The 19,752-nt window shown below is 32.3% G+C and overlaps 1 protein-coding gene and 1 non-coding gene across 2 annotated transcripts; one reads left to right on the forward strand and one right to left on the reverse strand.

Annotated features, from left to right (window-relative positions):
* Positions 1-7,850: 7,850 nt before the first annotated feature.
* On the reverse strand, positions 7,851-7,923 carry TRNAR-CCG. Its single transcript has one exon. It is a non-coding gene; the product is annotated as a tRNA-Arg (tRNA).
* A 6,664-nt stretch (positions 7,924-14,587) lies between these two features.
* LOC116405571 (pentatricopeptide repeat-containing protein At5g08510-like) lies at positions 14,588-17,846 on the forward strand. The gene is made up of 4 exons (XM_031889521.1): positions 14,588-14,699; positions 14,902-15,137; positions 15,302-15,822; positions 17,023-17,846. The coding sequence occupies exons 2-4, from the start codon at positions 14,909-14,911 to the stop codon at positions 17,632-17,634; spliced, it is 1,362 nt and encodes a 453-aa protein (XP_031745381.1). The 5' UTR covers positions 14,588-14,699; positions 14,902-14,908; the 3' UTR covers positions 17,635-17,846.
* The last annotated feature ends 1,906 nt before the right edge of the window (positions 17,847-19,752 follow it).

The raw sequence follows: 19,752 nt of genomic DNA on the forward strand, positions 1-19,752 counted from the left end.
CATTTTATTTTTGCAAAGAGTAAAAACATTGACTTTTTTTCTTGATTAATTCGTGAAGAAAACTGTTTTTTTCTAGATATTTATAACTTTCTTTCCTGAGTAGAAAAAGAAATAGGAGAGAATCCGAATCCTAAGATCCTATTAATTTAAAAAATAATAAATTAATAGAAATTTCAAATCTACTAATTAATTAACTATTAATCAATTAGTTAATAATTAATTAAATCATATTTAATCAATATTTTATTTAAATCTTATTTAATTAATATCTCTCGAATATATTTATATTAATTAAATTAAACTATTAATTAATTAATAACTAAATTAAATATCTTATATTTAACTTAAACTAAATTTGAATCGTATTCAAATATTTTATCCCTTATAAATTAATTTAAAATCATATCCTTTAAATTTATATAATAAAGTTAGATAAACTTTATATGATAATATATCACCATACATTAAACTAATTCTCAAAGTAATTGTCAACATTTCAAATTACAACCAATATAAATAAATCTCATCACTCTTTACGAGCTAGGAAGAGGACCTAATAAACTTACGGATCAGAAGCTACAACGATATGAGATTGATCGACTAAACTCATTAACCACATTAACAAATATTCGTTAAGTGTGTACAATCCACTAAAGACTCACAGTTTAACTCTTCTCACTGTAGATATATTTTTGTGTCCACGGATATAGATTAATAATAGTAAGTTAGGCTTTCATGAATGTTCGTAACACTAGTTGGATCAAGTTATTGTTTTATCCCTGGGTTACCTCTAATCCTTAAATATCAGTGCTCCTCTAATGAATAACTTGTTTATGGTCCTACCAATAAACAAAAACCTCTCTCATGCTATAGAGAAGGTAGGACCCTTTGCTTAAGACTTGGAGACACAATTTAAGGAAACACTCATCTGCTTACCCTAAAGTAGGGAAGAAATGAGTTCTATCTTGTGTAATTATGTTCTCATCTCCTACTTGATCTTGTCCCAAAATGATAAGCTTATTGAGTCGCGTGATCTGATCACTCTCACTCGTACAAATCAAAGGACAATTTCTCGTCAATAGGAGTTACGCTTAGGATTAAGACTAAGTTACCTAGGTTATCCTAATGAAATAGAAACCTAACTAGTTAACGGAGTTACATCTAGTGGTTACTATTTCGCGGTCCGATCTCATGCAAACTCATTGCATAAGATATCCTCATTCGCATGTCAACTACATAAATGCGTTGAATCATTGAGTTTGTATCAAATACAAAAAGTGAGCCGTATCTATAGTGTTACCAGGATATGGTACCCAACCTTATCCCGCTATACAATAGACTCTTTAAGATGATCTCAAACATTAATCTTTGTATGTCTCTACATACTGTTCAAGAATCATTAAACAACTTAGGATGTTAGTTTATTGAATTTGAGTAATTAAGACAACTAATAATATAACCAATAACAATTATTACAATAATAACAATTTATTAACAACGGTCAATGGATTGTATTTACAATTTACGAGTTTTAGGACATAAATCCCAACAAGATTGACTCTGAGAAAAATAAAATTTTCAGTTGTCTCGAGATGCACCTGGAAAGAGTAGAATAAGTTGTGGCATGGATACAACGTAAAATAAGAGGAGCAAAATAGCACTAATCCCCTTTTGGCTTAAATCATTACCCCAAACGTGGAGTTGAGCTAAAATAGCCCACTGCACTTCCCTCAATTATATATCCCAAATGCAGACTATAATAACACAAATTATAATTGTTCTACATTTTAAACGTAGACTATTATAATCCCACAATTATTGGATATTTTGTAATACCCAGACTATTTTAACTTACTCTTCATTCTAAATGCTCCCTTAATTTATTCAAAAGTCTTTTAACCAAACAAAAAATGTATAATATGACCTTTAAAAGCTATTCAACAATTTAAAATTTTATTTATATCAAATAGATGAATTAACTTTGGAACGTATCCATTAATTTCTATTAAATGTTTTTACGAAAAACTTATAAATATAAAATATATGAATAAATTAAAAATTTATTTATTTATTAAAAAATCTACTATCTAAAAACTAAATACAATCAAACTTAAAAATTCACCATCTAAACTTCTATTAAAGCTTTTTTCTATAGTTGTGTATAACAAGTATCATTCATTACATTAACCTTGATATGTACACAAATTAGAATAAAAATGAGAACCCACATATAAGATAATCTTCTCTCTCTTCATCCTTTAAATTTCAAAAAAATTGATTATATGTCCTCTAAGAAAGAGACAATGTGTAAAAGGCTCGTATTCCCAAAAAACAAAATAATTAAAGTGAGTCTTCCTTTTGTTCACTTTGAAAGCAAGAGGAGGATTTTCAATTTTGGGAAGGAATCTTTTAGACTATGAAACCGAATATATTAAATAAGCCCCCCCCCCCCCCCCCATACATTTGAGTTGTTGAATCAAAATGTAGTACTGCTTATCTACCTCCAAATGTACGCCTTTCCATCTCAAACTTATTTTAAATCTATATTATATATTCTTCTTCTATTTTCTAGAGTTTGACTCAACCACATGAATTTCTAAAACTTCCAACCCTTTTTAATTTAATTCCAATCGTTTTTAAAATAATATTTATTTATTCTTTTACGACCAACTTAATTGTTTTAAATTTGATTTCTTACCACGGTTAACATTTAAATGTGATACGTACTCTAAAAAGAGAATATGTCAACAAATATTTGTATTTGTTAACGAACACAAAATTTGTGGTTTTCAATATCTCTACCTCTATTATCTATCATGCTTACAAGATGCGATACTTACAAAATAATATAAATTAAAATAATTGAAGATAATATTAAAATGGTCTTTTACAAAATTTGATTTTAAATTCATATAGTTAAGAAAGTTCATAGTTTAAATTGATACAACTATTAGTTTATGATTCAAATTTGATACAACCTCAAAGTTTTTGGTTTAAATTGATACATTTGTTAGTTTATGGTCTAAATTGGTATAACCAACAGTATAAAATGATACTTGAGCTTAAAACAATTAAACAATTATGTTACATGTTTTTGTAGTTTTCAAAATTATTATTGATTTTAAAATTAGAGTAGCAAAACATATAAATAGTAAAAAAATCATTGTTGATTGATGCTAAAAATTGAGGTGGTGAAGTGTGAAATGAAGAAAAGAAGAGAAAATTTAAGTTGTAGAGGTTAGAGGGAGAGATTGGATATGAAGTTATAATGAAATATTTATAGAGAAGAAAGGTATAAAGTTTAGTTTTTGGATTGTGGTTGAGATGTGAGGAATCTTTCCTTATTTTATAACACTGTGGATTTATTTGAACCCAAATTCACCCTACCTCTTTGTTTCCGTCGGTGAAGTTAGGCTTACTTTAACCTAAAATAAATGTTAATATAAGAGATTAAATTAATTGAATATTTACTTTATTAGAACATGGAAATTAAAATTAAATATTAACAAGTGATAGTGCTATTTGATTTATTTAATTTGAGGTCCGGACTTCCCAAAAAGACTTTTTAAATGTCTACATATTGAGAAAAGGGAAATAAATAAGGAGAAAGAGTAGAATTTTAGTTTCCAAAGGCTGCCGACTCGACTCGTCTTTTCTAAACTCTTCTAGAACGTCAATTACAAATAAAAGTAATTTATAATTTTGAAATAAATTGTTTTCCCAAAGATAAATTTTGAAAAAAAGAAAAAAAAAAGATAATAGATGAATTGGAAGAAATGAAGGGGGAATAGTGATATGTTGAAAAGGAGATGAATTAAAGGGAAAATGGATTGGTGAGTGAGTCATTTGATTATTGAAAGGGTTTTTTAGGTTTGATAAGGGCTGTTTGTTTGCTTATCACATGGGTGATTTGGGGTCCACTTTAGTTGTGAGTTTTGAGAGCCAAAATCCAAAAGCAACAAAGTGTGAATTGGAAAGACAACAATTTTGAAAAGTGTGAAAAAGAAAGGGAAGAGAAAAAGAAAAAGAGTGGGGGAGACATTTTGTTGCAATTAATGGACTGACTGACACTCCCATGTGCCTCCCTACTTCTTTAGTCTTTCTCACTTCTTACTTTCAATCTTTGCTAACCACTTATCATACTCACATTATCCTCCTTTCTTTTTAATCAACATTCTTTCTTTTTTAATTTAAATACTTTGAGTTTCTTTTTCTTTATTTATACAAAATTCTTTATTAAATTTTCTTATATTTAAAAATATCTCTTTATTTATTCTTTTATTTTCCTTACTAATAAAATATGGTTCAAATTTCGATGCATTTCAGCCAAGAATTATTCTTACAAATTTCTCTTTCTATACAATTCCGAAAGTAATTCATTAAAAGTAGAAAATAAACCAACTACATTACTCAATAACTTAAAATGTAAATAATTTATATATGAATATAGTTGACAAGTTAGATGTGAGGGAGGGGATTTGGTTGAAGGGAGAAAGCAAAAAAAAAAGGTCACGCTATAGGCACTAATTGTGAAATGAGACATGTTAGGCACGACTGTTCACTTCTATCATATATATATATGTATGAGAATGAAGAATTGTGAAAAATGTAGATTAGTAATTAAGAAAAAAATGTATATTTTAAACAATTATATTATAATAATTTATATCCAAAACATAACTTATAGTAACATAACTTATAATAGTGTGTACTCTAAAGACAAACTATAATAACTCATACTATATAATTATAAGACGAGGATATGAGCAGTTGGAAAAAGACAGAACAAAAAGGAAAATGAATTGAATGTATCCATTGGAATTTAGGACAACAATAAAGTGTGTGGGCTTAGGTGCCCTCAACTGCCGTGACGTGCTGACACCTCAATGCTAAAAAATGATGACTCAATTCTCACTCTATACATCAACAATTTCTTTTGTCATTTGGTTTACAAAAAGTTTTTTATTCACCACAACACTTCCGATCATCCAATCATGCAATTGGTTAATATAGTCAAATATCAACTTAGCTTTTACAATTTAACTTCAATTTTAAAAAACAACCCTACATCAGCTGGAGGCATTATCAAATCATAAGATGAATTTCTTATTAAAACTCGTCCACTAGATCTCGTTTTTTTAAAATTACAAACACAAAATTCAAATTTTAGAGTTCTATTAAACAATCTTTCATTGACATTTAACTTTGATTACTTGTAAGAAGTAAAGATGCTTGAGGAAAGGAGAATTTGACCACTTTTTCAACATGAATCCTATCCATTAAGAACTAAGGAGAGTGATAAAATATGTGGGGTTAGTTGACAGCTCAATACTGATAACCAAAAAAGTTGTGGTGGAGAAATGATGAGTCATTTCTCACTCTATACATTTCCAGTTTTGATCTTTCATTAAGATATTCATATCATATCTAACTTCTCTTCTTTCTACATGTGGCAATCTTTTATTTACCACCTAAACTTTAATTTTCGTCCCTTTTCTTTTATTTTTAATAGTATTCTAAAGATTTATCCTTCTAACCACAATGTGTGGATTAAAATAAGGATGATATTAATAGATTTGAAAAGATTATTTTCTAGTGGGATGATCAAATGTTAAAGTGATAGAAAGTTTCTTATTGGCTTAATTTGAGATGAACGTAATAGTCTAGACATCGAGGAGAGGTTGTAACGCTCCAACTTTTTAAAACTAATTTGATGTCATTACTCAATAGAAATAACTTTTTCTTCTAAAACTCAAAAGAAAGCAAAGTCCACTGATTTTATTAAATAAAATGCAAAATAAACAATTTAAAAACAAATGTTAAAAAAAAATAACATGAATGTGAATTCTAAATCTAAAGAAGAGAGTATCCCATACCAGGGCGAGTTGTGATGTGTTCTTGATGCTGGATGCTGGTTGAAATGTAAATCCCAGATCTAGGCGATAAGTAATGTATGACACGCTGATTGAATTTGAATTCTAGTTTAAGAAAAGTTTGAATGTTACGAGACTCTGGTGAAATTTCCAGGTAACTTTCGTGACGCTGGTTGAATGTGAATCTCAGGTCCATGCGAGAAGAGAATCCCACATCTTGGTGATGAGTTTGGAATGTGTGATGACTTGAAGCGTGAAACTTATTGTGCTTGTTATGATGGTGGTTTGATGCGATGAGAACCATATGTTTGTTAACTAACCTTGTTCTTATTTATGATATTATTGTATTCCCAAAAGGTATTTCTCAAACCTATCACTCACCAGATTCGTTTGACTTATGTTTCAATTTTTTCTCTTAGATTGTCAAGCGTTAAAGTCAAGTAAAAAATGGATCTCAATCGTGGAAGCCAAGTAAAAGAGGGAAGGTAGGGTTGTAATGTTTGGAGTAGAATTCTCTCCCAAACATATTTGAAAATATTTTCCAATCTTGTCTTGCTTCCCTAGTTAAATCCCAAACATATTTTGAAATATTTCCTAAATTCTATTCCAGGCAGGATCATGCACACAACCTGAGCTCATCCTTTGCCGCTCAGCTGTGCCATGGTCATGCCACATTGTGAGGTTCGCACTAAAGCTTTTCAAAGTTTTTTTAAATCATGTATGACACCTTTAGAAAACAATGCATTTTAACAAAAGTTAAAACAAAACCACAAGTTGTACAAATTTGAAAATGTTTTGTATTCGTTCATGCAATCAAAATAACAACTCCTATGTTGTCTTCTCTTGCAAAAATAAGATGCATAACTTTAAAAGTAAAAACTAAGTGGTGATAGGAGTTATAGTTTAGGAGAGAAACAGACTCATAGAGTAACTATGATTCTCCACTTAACGCCCAAACATCTTGTAAATATAAATAAAAAGTAGTCTTTCACATAATAAAAGGCTTCAACACTTTTAAAAAAAATTAGCCATTTCTGATTTTGAAAATAAAATTTACTATGGGGAATGAGCAATGATATTTTGAGTATTAAGCTTGCTAAGTTTTGAACTTAGAAATGTTTTCATAGTAAAAAGTACGCAATGAGAATAACCCTAAATAATGAATAAAACTTGATCACTTTTTGAGGAGCCTAGAAATACTAAGAGGAAGGAAGTCTTTGAAGAGGATGGTGCTTGAGGACAATCATTATTCTAAATTTGGAGGTGTGATAACTTGTACATATACAAGTTATTATGACATTTTAGATAGAGTAATGAGACTAAAACGCATAGTAAAAGTGCCAAAACGTGTAGTTTATGTTGTAAATACATAATTATTTAGAACCATATTTTACATAAACTTTATGTCTGCTTTACTCCATTTTTAGTGTCTAAATGCAAGATTATTGACAAAAGAATAAGCTAGCAATTCACAGAGGAACTCGCACAGAGGCAAGGCGAGAAGACCAAATCATCACGTAGGAAGAGGTTTGTTAAAAGACAACAACGGTAATTGGAGTGATGTGACTTGACAAAAAAGACAACTTTTAACACTGACATGACTAGAATGATAGGTTTCTCGTCAAAAGATGCCTATATAAGAACCTTCATCATCATCATCGAGAAAAGAAGGTTTGTATGGATCACAAAGGTCTTATTGGACCAAAACCTAGAGAATTGGTGGTATCCTTACCACCATGTGTAAAGCACTTCTTCATCTTCTGTGGTCAGTCTATGGAGTGAAATTCAATTGTAATTACTATGATTAGACATTTGTTTAAACATGAATGGAAAAGTGGATAAATTGGTGAGAAAAATTTCATCAAACTAATTTTAATGGTATTCTTTCTCTAATACAACAATTAAGTTAGGAGAATTTCAAACAAAAAAAACTGGATGATTACTAATGCACTTGAATGGCCCATGAGTCAAAACTTCCGTTCGCCATGGGACTCGAACCCACAATCTCCCGCTCCGGAGGCGAGCGCCTTATCCATTAGGCCACGCGAACTGTTTGTTGGAATAAACCGTTTTAAGCAATTTATAGAAAGAATAAAAAGGAAATAGTAAAAGTAGTAATAATAGTGATAATCAATTATTGATTATTATTATTATTACCTTTCAAGACATTTAATTTCAATAAAAAAAATTTAATTCAACCTCGGTCAAGGTAAAAGTAAAAGACACAAAACCGAAGATATACTAAGAGAACACAAGAACACTAATAAGCAAAGAAAGAGTGGAGTACGTCACTAAATGAAAAAGAAAAAAGTTTTGAAGCCGAATAATCAACAACACTCCTCAAGATAAAAGTCTCACACTACTGTGAAGAATAAAGAAAAATCACATTTCTAACCACGACAATCAACTCTTATGTAATTAAAAATCAATGGTTGTGAATGCATCCATGCATGATGACTAAAATGAGTTTGATATAAATATTCAAAAAATGGTAAGAAAAATATATTAAAAAAGTACATAACTAGGATCTATTTGTTAATTATGAGTTGTTATGAGTAAGCACTAGGAATTTGGAAGTAAAGACCACGAGAAAATGACTTTCATAAGAATTAGTCACTCTTTAAAATTTTCAAAGCAACCTACTATCACATTTGGATAGGAAATAGTTGATTTGACTATTGAAAAAGGTAGCTTCAACCTAACTTGGAGTTGATTCCCAATAAAAACTTCATTTGGAGTAAGGAGTTGAGCTAGACACTCATTGACACTAACAAAATCTAAGTTTATTAAGTCATCGAGGGTATCAATTAAAAAACAAGATTAATTGACCATCAAAATAACAAGATATGTATGTTGAGTGTCCAAAAGCACCACACTATGCTAAAAAAGAATTTATGCACAAGCATGACCCACTGTTCTTTTTATTAGGCAAGAAAGCAAAGCACATCAAGTGGCACAACCAATTGCTCCTTGGGCTCCTCATCAAGAAAGAGAGAGTAAATACTATTTGGAAAAACCAGAACAGTGGTGAAAGGATGCAAAATTTGTAATTACATTGGACAAACTTGTTATTTCTATCAAGGAATGTGGCAAAATTGTACAATATAAACAACTTTCCTGACAAAAAGATTGTCTTCAGTGAGGACTTCAAATTTAGCAAAGTGTGTCTCCTTTCTGTAACCTCCAATGCTTAAGATTCTACTTTAAAAGCCTATTGTTCTCTAACACCTGTAACTTGATCGCTGTCAAGTCTCCCATCGGGCTGAAGTGTCATGATCACAATTAATCCAGTCAAGTTTGCCTCCAACTCTCTTAGGCAAGTCACAACCACGTTCAACTTTCAATAGCCAATTGTTACTAGAAAACAATGAGGAGAGGGTGTTGAAATGTTGGATCTTATCTCCTAAAACTCGTGGTTTGTAAATCATAAACGTGTTCTATATATTATTCAATAAAAGTTTTATTGAGGTATTGTTCAATATAATTATTATAATCCCGAATCCAACAAATTAAAATCATGTGGCTAAAATATGTGCACTCGAACTTTATATAGCTACAAAAAAAGTGGACCACGTTCAAGTTAATAACTAAAAAAAATCTATAGTATATGGATAATGTTGGACGTCTTATTCTAAGGACACTATGAATACGACTTACTTTGTATTTGATATAAACAATGTGATTCTAGATTGTTCATGTATTGACGAATGAGTGCGGGTGTCCTATGCAAAGAATTTGTATAAGACCAAACCATGAAATTCACTTTTACTTTATAGCATCGTTTACTCTTTAAAACTAATTATTTCAAATTCGATGACCTAGTAACCCGATCTTAATCCTAACCTAACTATGAACTTTTGTTTCTATTCGGATTATCCTTAGATTTTCATAGTGAGAGTAACTCAATAGCGAGTTCAATAAGCCTCCCATTTCAAGGGTAAGATCAAGTAGATAGTTAAGGACATAGAATTGGATGCAAGATGGAATTTACTCCTACACGCTTCTAGATTAAGTAGATAGGTTATTCCTTAGTGGTAACTCCAAGTCTTGAACATGAAACCTACCTTCTCATTTGCTTGAGAGAGACTCAGTTTAGTGTCAGACCATAAACCAATTGTTCGTTACACGATTAATGGAACTTAAGGAACAAAGAGAAATTTCAGGGTTAAAAAATATTTTATACCATGAGGAGAGTGCATCTATGGGTTCTAGTGGACAACTCTAATAATTAACAAATATTAGTTAGCTAGGTTAAAGAGTTTAACTTGTTAATCTCGAATCCTTAGAGCTCGTAATTTATAGATCCATTAAGTCTCCCTAGTAGATCATATCAGAATTAACCTATGAATTTGATTTGTTTGAATTATTTTTAGAGTAAATTGTTAAATATATTCGACATACTTAACGTTTTGATTTAGAGGGAAATGAAATTTAAATAAAAAAACACTAATATTTTGAATAAAGATTGGAACTTGGTCAATTGGATGGATTGAAATTAGAGGTTTTTATTATTGGATATTAAAATAAAAAAAATTAACTAACTAATTAAATTAAAATTGATTATTTGAATTACATTTAATTTAATACAAAATGTTAAATTTAAGGTCAAAATTTTGATGAGATGACCAAGTTGGTAGTGGGAAAATCAACCATTATTGGATTTTTCCGTCAAGTGTGCAAGATTAAGCTTGAAGGTTAACTTGCTGTTAATTTTATATTTTACCACAAATCCCACAATAATTTTTAAGATTAGTGTCAATTTGTTATGGATTTGGGATTTACATGATTTTTGCCTGTAAGTACAAGATTAAGGAGCTTAATTCTTTTTTATACTTATGAAAATTCTAGAATTTTGTCCATTTCTATTCAAAACTTGATCTTAACTGACATACAAGGTATTAGCTCATTCTATTACATGCATAAAATCATATCAGAAGAAGGGCAAATGGAGTTTTTCAATTCTAAAGGATGAGAAAGCTCGCATGAAAGAAGTTGTGAAAAAAGAAATCATTAAGTGGTTCAACCCAAATGTGACTTATCTAATCTCTGATATTGAATGGGTAGGTCCAGACCAATGCATACCCAAGAAAGGGGGTATGACAATGGCCACTAATAGCAACAATGAGTTAATTTAGATGTGTACAATGACTAAGTGAAGAATCTGCATTGCTTACCTTAAGCTCAATGTGATCACCAAAAAGATCCAATTCCCTTTGCTTTTTGTTGATTAAATGCTAAATAGTTGTTGGATATGAATATTTTTTTTTGGATGGTTATTCTAGATATAACCAGATAACCAGATAATGATCACATTAAAGGACCAGGAGAAGACAACATTTACTTGTCCATATAGGTTTTTTCCTTTCGTCATATGCTTTTTGGGCTTTGCCATGCAATCGGACACATTTCAGCAATGTGTGATGGCTATATTCTCACTTCCTGAAGTGATTAGTAGATTTTTATGGATGATTTCTCAGTTTTTTGAAACTCTTATGAAGATTGTTTGAATAATTTGAAAGTTGTGTTAGACTGATCCGAAGAGATAAATCTAGTAATGAATTTGAAAAAAAAGTGTCATTTATGGTGACTAAGAAATTGTGCTTGAACACAAGATATCTTGAAAAGAGTTTGAAGTGGATTATGCAAAAGTTAATGTGGTGGAAAAGTTACCATCACCTCCTGATTTGAAAATCATACTAACCTTTTTGGAACATATGAGATTTTGTATAATATTCATCAAAGGATTCTCCCAGGTAACTATACCTCTGAGTAATTTGTTAAGACTCAACCATTTGATTTTGATGAAGGGTGAATGTACCCGTGCATTTTCTGTATACAAGAAGACGTTGATCTCTGAGCCCACTTTAGTCTCTTCTGATTGGTCCCAATCGTTTGAAATGATATGGAATGCAAATGACATTACGATGGATGCAATATTGGTTCAAAAGAATAATAAGGTGATTTATCCAATATACTATGCGAGCAAAACATTTAACAAGGCTCAAGAGAATTACATAACTATTGAAAATGAGTTGCTTATAGTAATATTTTCTTTGAAATGATTTTCAAGCTAGATTGTTGATTCAAAAAATGGTGCATACTAATCATCTACTGATGATAGCCAGGTAATTGATGGTGAAGAAGGATGTCAAGCTATAGTTGACCAGATAGAGCTTTTGTTCCAAGGGTTTTATCTGGAGATTATAAACCACAAGCGTACCAAGAACTAAGTAACAAATCACTAGTCACATCTTGAAAATGCACCTCTTCAACACAATACACAAGAGATTAGATGTCGACACGTCACCTATGTATGCTATCACTGGGACAGATTTGTGAGAAGAGAGTTCTGCAAATATGATATATGTAGGTTACCCACCTCATTGTAGCTATAACAAGATGAAACAATACTATTGTCTGGATTCTACCTCGTAAATAACATATAACAAGATGATGGTCGTCAGAGGGTTCACCTTGATAACCTACAATCTATAAACTAATAGACAAGTTGAAGTGTCTAATCGTAAAGTGGAGAGATTCTGCAAAAGTTGGTGAACGCATCTTGCATACAGCTTAGGTTGACCATTTGAATGAAACTCTATGGGGTTATAGAACCGTGTATATTAGGATGTCTCTTTAGGCATTGGTGTTTGGGAAGACGTGCCCTCATTAGAATTGGAGCAAATGCATTATAGCATTGAAAAAGCTTACGTTAGATTTCACATTGGCATGAGAGGTGAGGAAAGTCTATTAGTTATTCGTTGAGAAAACTTTTGATTTTACGTTTGAATTCACAAATTCTGTTAAAACAAAATAACTTCTTTAATAATTTTGAAAGAAGTAGTTTTTTTTATGGATGTAATCTAGTAGATAAAATAGGAGAAATTAAAAGAAGAGTAGAAAATGATCAGTGTAAAAGGAGCTTCATCTTGTTGTTTCTTTGAAAAACTCCATGAATGAAATCTTTCTATAACTGTTTTGAGACTGGACGTAGGCTAAGCGGTGGAACCACTATAATCTCCAAGCTTTATCATATTTGACATTAACCTCATATTTCTTTTCATGAAATTTGTGACATCACATGGACAACATGAAATTTATATTTAGAAAAAACTTCATAACTCAAAAATCGTGAAATCGCCTTACTATGAGTATCATTAACAATGTCTGAAAGAGAAATAGTTTATTTTAGTTGTTACTTTAGTTAACGGCTGAAGAGATAGCTAAAGAAACATAAAAACAAAAGAACACTGTAATTTGATAACCTAGTTTGGTGAGAACCCACCTACTTCAGAAGAGCTTTAGCAGCTTAAAAGAGATTTTATTAAGATTCAAATGAGTAACAATGAACACACTTCAACAATGTAGAAGAAACTCCCCTTATATTTAGTACTCTTTTCAGTTTTTCCTATTAACTAAAAATAATGAGACTCCTCCTTAATTGTGATTTAAATCTAATGAAAATGGTCAGACTCCCTCTGAAAATGTAATTGAACCTATTCAATTAACTAAGTCTTATTTGAATCTCTTATCATCAATATCTTGAGTTGTCCTTTAAGATATCTATAAGAAAATCATTATATCCCAACGCTTCTTTAGCATGTCGGGAGATGAAGTGTCAGAAGATAGTCTCTTTCGATGTCGTAACATGAACGTCAGAAGATCAACTATTCTCAAACATCAAGTGTAATGCATCGAGAAATAGGGCAACATTTTTGACGTCGTTAGCAAATATGACGAGAATGCCCATACAACTCTCAACGTGTACATGCATGTACACGTTGGGAGTTATGTGGGCATTCTCGACATATTGCTAATGGCAACAAGCCCTATTTCTCGACACTAATTATCATGGTGTGTCGAGAGATCTCCTATAAAAATCCTCTTCCAGATTTGTAGTTTACAAATCTGAAAGAGAAAGGGAGAGAGACGAATACAAAGAGACTGCCACCACCACTGCTCATCGTTCATCCTCAAACAAAGTGCGCTCGTCGCTCACAATCGCCTTTCGTCGCTCACGCTATGCTCTAGTCATCCCTATCGTCGCCACCTTTTTTCGATAAGAATATGTATCACACCCCCGTCTCGCAGACCAGCTTGCTTGTCTCGCGAGATGCAGTGCGACTTGAGCATCCTTGATGCGGTTAAACGTCAAAGACACTCGTCTTAACTTCCTTAGCTTAATCGCCAAAACACTTAACTTGATAAAAAACTTTAGGTGATAAAACTTAACGAGGAAAAGATAAAACAAACTTTAATTTTTATTTCCAACAAGGTGTTTAGTACATGAATATATGGATACAATACTTAACCAAAATACAAACAATACACTTAAGCTTATAATTAAACGTCTGACAATTCTTCGCCTTGTAAGCCCAAACTTTCCTCTCTTCTTGGTCTAACGCCTAAGTCCTGGAAGATAAATTTTAAAGAATAAGTCTTAAAGACTTAGTGAGGTTTTATGAAATTCTTTTTGGCAATACCTTTTCACTTATGTAGTAAACTTTTCAAGACAATTGTTTTTCTGAAGTAAGTAGCTGCTAGGGAGGGCTCGCACTATTCCTTCCAGATGGAAGTGGCTTATAGGTTAACCTTGACTAGGTGGTAGAGATTTGTAGTCACCTAAGCTTATAGGCCACGGTAGGAGGTTTGTTCTTAATACTCGTAGTTGAACCTTTGGCTCAGCTGATTCACAATAACACCATTTTTCCAGCAAAAGATACGAGAAGACCAGAGAGAACATATGTTTGCGTTGCCTCAGTGTTAACTTTTTCTAATGGCACCAGAAACTTAAAGTCCTTCAGTAATGGAATGGACTTGATGGAGGTTAGTACTCATGCGAGATATTTACTAAATAAAATAGGCTTATTTACCCCACTTGTCATTTGCTCAAAGTTGTCTCTCAATTTGAAGTCCTGTAATTGGAGGGCTTATTGGCTTTATTATTTGTTTATTACTAAATAAACATAGGTTGAGTTGTTATGAACCAATTGCCCTAACATGATCATTGAAATGCTTTACGGTGCAGAATTGTTATGAACCAATTGAAGCAAATTCATGCTTATAGCCTCAGAAACGGCCTAGATCACACAAAGTTCCTCATTGAAAAGCTTCTGCAGTTACCAGATCTTCCGTATGCTTGCACCCTGTTTGACCAAATTCCTAAGCCATCTGTTTATCTCTACAACAAGTTCATTCAAACATTTTCTTCAATTGGTCACCCCCACCGATGCTGGTTGCTTTACTGTCAGATGTGTTCCCAAGGTTGCTCTCGAATCAGTATTCATTCACCTTTCTCTTTCGCGTGTGCTTCCCTTTTTAATGTTTACCCAGGTCAGATGCTTTTCTCATTTGTAAGTCAGGATTTGCTTCTGATATGTTTGCTAATGGGCATTGTTGGACATGTATGCGAAATTGGGAATGTTGAGGTCTGCACGCCAACTGTTTGATGAAATGTGTCGAGATATACCACCTGGAATTCGTTGATTGCGGGTTATGCAAGGTCCGGCATATGGAGGCTGCGTTAGAATTGTTCAACAAAATGCCGGTGAGAAATGTGATTTCCTGGACAGCTTTGATATCTGGGTATGCACAAAATGGGAAGTATGCGAAGGCCTTGGAGATGTTTATAGGATTGGAAAATGAGAAAGGCACTAAGCCAAATGAGGTGTCCATAGCAAGTGTTCTTCCTGCCTGTTCTCAGCTTGGGGCATTGGATATTGGGAAGAGGATTGAAGCATATGCAAGAAATAATGGATTTTTCAAAAACGCATATGTGAGCAATGCGGTGCTGGAATTGCATGCTAGGTGTGGGAACATCGAGGAAGCGCAGCAAGTTTTTGATGAGATTGGAAGCAAAAGAAATTTGTGCTCGTGGAATACCATGATAATGGGATTGGCTGTGCATGGAAGATGTATTGATGCTCTTCAGCTTTATGATCAAATGTTGGTGAGTTTTCTATATCCTTCTTCATTTGTTTTTGTTCTGAATTTTAGTTTCTAAATCACTAATGAACTTCAGAAGTATAAGTGAGTACATAGTTAATCTTTTGTTTATGTTCACATGTTTTGTATGTTTGGTAGCTGGTATAGGTTAGTGATAATAGAACACCTACTTTGGATGATTCTTGTTCAATGGAAACAACAAAAGGAATTACAAGGAAATGGTAGAGCACCCAGTCTTGAACAAGAACAAAGACAACTAACAAAGAACGGAAAGTAAACCCTACCCTTCCCAGGCCTTTTCTATCTCTCAAGGAATAAACAAATCCCTCACACAATTTTCATACCCTCACTCTCAGACTCCCTCACCATTTAAACCTTCTCCTTTCCCTAACTAACTGTGGGACCCGGCCTTAGCAGCTATAGTGCCCATTACACATGCACTTCCTTTGTTCCCTCTCCTACTGTATTACCATATAATAGGTGCCCTAACATTACGCCTTCTCTAAAATCACATTCTCCTTAAGGTGAAATCTGGAAATTGCTGTTGAAAATCATAACAAATCTCCTAGGCAGCTTTATAAGGAGGTAGCACTTGCCAACAAATCAAGACCTCCCACACTCCCGTTGTAGGGTGCCTTTGATATCCATAAACTTCCTCTAGCTTGGCTACTCATTCATAATTTTTCGACAAGTGACTAGTTGCTGCACCTCAGAATGCTCACTAACACTCCCTCAACTGTGAGACATGAGACACCGGATGAATAGAGGCCGATGGAGGTAATTCCAGTTTTTATGCCACTGGTCCAATTCTTTCAAGCAAAAATTTTGGAGATAATTTTTCATTTCTCCGTTTTCGCAATGACGAGTGCCCGTTTGAAGTTGGTCGCCTAGCTGTTTTAAGAGGAGCAAGTGCCTCTCACCTAAGGCGAGCCCTCGGTTGCACCTCGAAAACACTGGCTGCAGTATTATTTTCTCTTCAATTAAAATGATTTCCATTTGTTGAGTCTTCTACATATTTCAAGCCTACAAAGGAGAGGGAAATGTTAAAGACGATACAACATTAAATTTTCCTTCACCTTAAACTATAGCTAAATCTACAAGGTTGAAGTTGTTGTGTTATTGTATGTTTAAGCATTTATATTAATAGTCTTGTTACATCTTTTGCATTTATACTGACGGTGGTGTTATATCTTTCTCACAACAGATACGGAAAATGAGACCGGACGACGTGACATTTGTAGGGCTTCTCTTGGCTTGCACACACGGAGGCATGGTTGCAGAAGGCCGACAACTCTTTGAATCAATGGAGAGTAAGTTTCAAGTTGCTCCCAAATTAGAGCACTATGGCTGCTTGGTAGATTTATTAGGGAGAGCTGGAGAGCTGCAGGAAGCTTACAATCTCATTCAAAACATGCCAATGGCTCCTGACTCTGTTATATGGGGAACGCTTTTGGGAGCTTGTAGCTTCCATGGAAATGTTGAATTGGGTGAAGTAGCAGCTGAGTCCCTCTTCAAGCTTGAGCCATGGAACCCTGGAAATTATGTCATTCTTTCTAACATTTACGCGTTGGCAGGTGATTGGTCTGGAGTTGCAAGATTAAGGAAGATGATGAAAGGAGGACATATTACAAAGAGAGCAGGATATAGTTATATTGAAGTGGGAGATGGGATTCATGAGTTCATTGTAGAAGATAGATCACATTTGAAGAGTGGTGAAATATATGCTTTACTTCATAAAATTTATGACATTATTAAACTTCATAAGCATGTACATCATGATCCAAACGAAGATGAAGAACTACTCTATTCTTCGTAATTATTTTACGGTTTGATTGAATCGTTATATTGCTTCATGATTATTATATTAGATATATGAGATTTAAAGAACTAGGAATTAATGTCTAGAATAGTTCATTAGGGAATAGCAAAATTGTATGTAGTTGAATTTTGCACTTAGTCGGTTTTTGTCCTAAAGTTTAAATACTTTTATACCTATGAATTCATTCAAAATGATAATTTTTTTTATCATGTCCATTCTCTCCTCTTTTAGTACATTTCTTTATTCATTTATTTTATATATCAAATTAATTATATGAATATTGTATATGTGATTTATAAAATTATAACAATTTTATTAAACTAATATATATATATATATATAAACAATTTAATGTACTTAATCTTTTTTTTAATTAGTTTTTATATAAAGAAATTGTCAAAAATGACAAAATGGACATTGTTAACTTCATAACATCAGGTTTAATGAGTTTGTTATTTAGTGCTTTTTTTTGTCATGAATTATAGATAGGTTTTTTTTATTATTATTCTAAAGAAAAACCTACATATTTATGTTTTCGTTAGTTAATGACGAGAGAGTGCACCAAATAGGAAGGATAAGAACTCACCTCAAGTCCTCTCAAAGATAAGTGGAGAGAAAAGAATATTGATGGAGACAATAGGCAATTCCATCAAAGGGTTGGAAATACATGTAGAGGGCCAAACCAGCAGAACAATTAGAATTGTCCCTTATTCTGTTACATATTCAAGAGTCACTATAGAGCAAGTGAATGCCTCAATCGAGCAAAACTTAATGTCATTCAAGCATAATTAGTTTTTGATTTGAACGATAAATGTGTTATTACGGAGAACACCATGCAAGTGGAAGAAAGTGAAACCTACGAGTTGGGGTCTTGAGATTTTTAGTTGTCTACCAAAAGAATGTGGAAGAATCAAAAGAATCTAAAAAAGAAGGGTTAATGAATGTAGACACTTGGGACAACCATAGATTGACCAAGAGTACCATGGTCGAGTCTAAAGCCACATGCAACTTCATCATGTTCGAAGTATAATGCATTAAAAATGTTAAATAGGTTTCCAAACAAGCTTATTTTAAAAAAATTAAACTCATTTAAGAAAAAAAAAAAAAAACAAAACTCCAATGTCTTCGAAAAGCCTTAGATAAGGTTAAAGACATGAACAACACTTACCCAATGTTGGGTGCCTTCTACACCTCATAGTTGGTATGTCAAAATGAAAGTGAGTAATTAGAAATGATAAACATTAATTGCTCCAATGTCTATGCGATGAAAGTAAATAAGCAATGATAAAAGTTGAACTTGTCAAAGGAACAAACTCAAAGTAAGTCAAAAGTAAAAACAAGAGAGAGTTTCTGAATCAACAAGTTGAAAATCTTGAAACAAAAGGCCAGTTTTAAAAAGGAAAATGTGTACATGAGAACAACACAAAGGAATTTTGAACCTTAAGCTTGCCGTACCTCAATTTCAAAAGTATTTCTGTAGGCAGTAGAAGCAAACTAAGGGATGGAGATCCCAGAGGTTTAATCTAAGAACAATGAGCAGAGCATGAAAGTTAATTCTTGGTGTTCGACATAACTAGATGATGAAGATACTTCAAAATATACCATTTTGACACTTATGAATTACCCCATAAAAGCTTGGTATATTTCAAAAATAAAAGTATCATACAGACTTTAAAAAACAGGTTAATTTAGGAAATTATTTTTGTTTTAAGAGTAGTATACTCGTACAAAATTTTCTTTAATCTAGTCAAAGCCCACGTGGCTGAAAATTGAATCAAACTGGTCAAATGTTATCTAACTACCATAATCTTGTGATTACTTAAAAAATATATATATATTATTTATGAAATAACTTTTTCTGATATACATTACTAATTGTTTGAAAGAGTGTGTATGATAAGGCTTGATAAATAAGACAATGACATTAGAAAAATACTATAAGAGTGCATTTCAAGCAATATCCATCTTTTTCACATTTTATCGATCAAATTGTTTGATCATAATTTTTCAGGTGCCAAATTATTTTTAGAAAAAGAGAATTTATTTTCTAGAGTGAGTGATGAAATGAGATAATAAAAATAGATGGGTTTTGAGATGAAACTAAAAATTAATTGA

Source organism: Cucumis sativus, unplaced genomic scaffold (assembly GCF_000004075.3).
Source record: "Cucumis sativus cultivar 9930 unplaced genomic scaffold, Cucumber_9930_V3 scaffold119, whole genome shotgun sequence".
Classification (NCBI taxonomy): domain Eukaryota; kingdom Viridiplantae; phylum Streptophyta; class Magnoliopsida; order Cucurbitales; family Cucurbitaceae; genus Cucumis; species Cucumis sativus.

Excerpts from the sequence above, each read along its gene's own strand:
- LOC116405571 (XM_031889521.1), top strand. The coding sequence starts at position 14,909 with ATGAACCAATTGAAGCAAATTCATGCTTATAGCCTCAGAAACGGCCTA. Across the intron at positions 15,138-15,301 it reads CTGTCAGATGTGTTCCCAAG|GTCTGCACGCCAACTGTTTG; the intron begins GTTGCTCTCGAA and ends GGGAATGTTGAG. Across the intron at positions 15,823-17,022 it reads AGCTTTATGATCAAATGTTG|ATACGGAAAATGAGACCGGA; the intron begins GTGAGTTTTCTA and ends TTCTCACAACAG.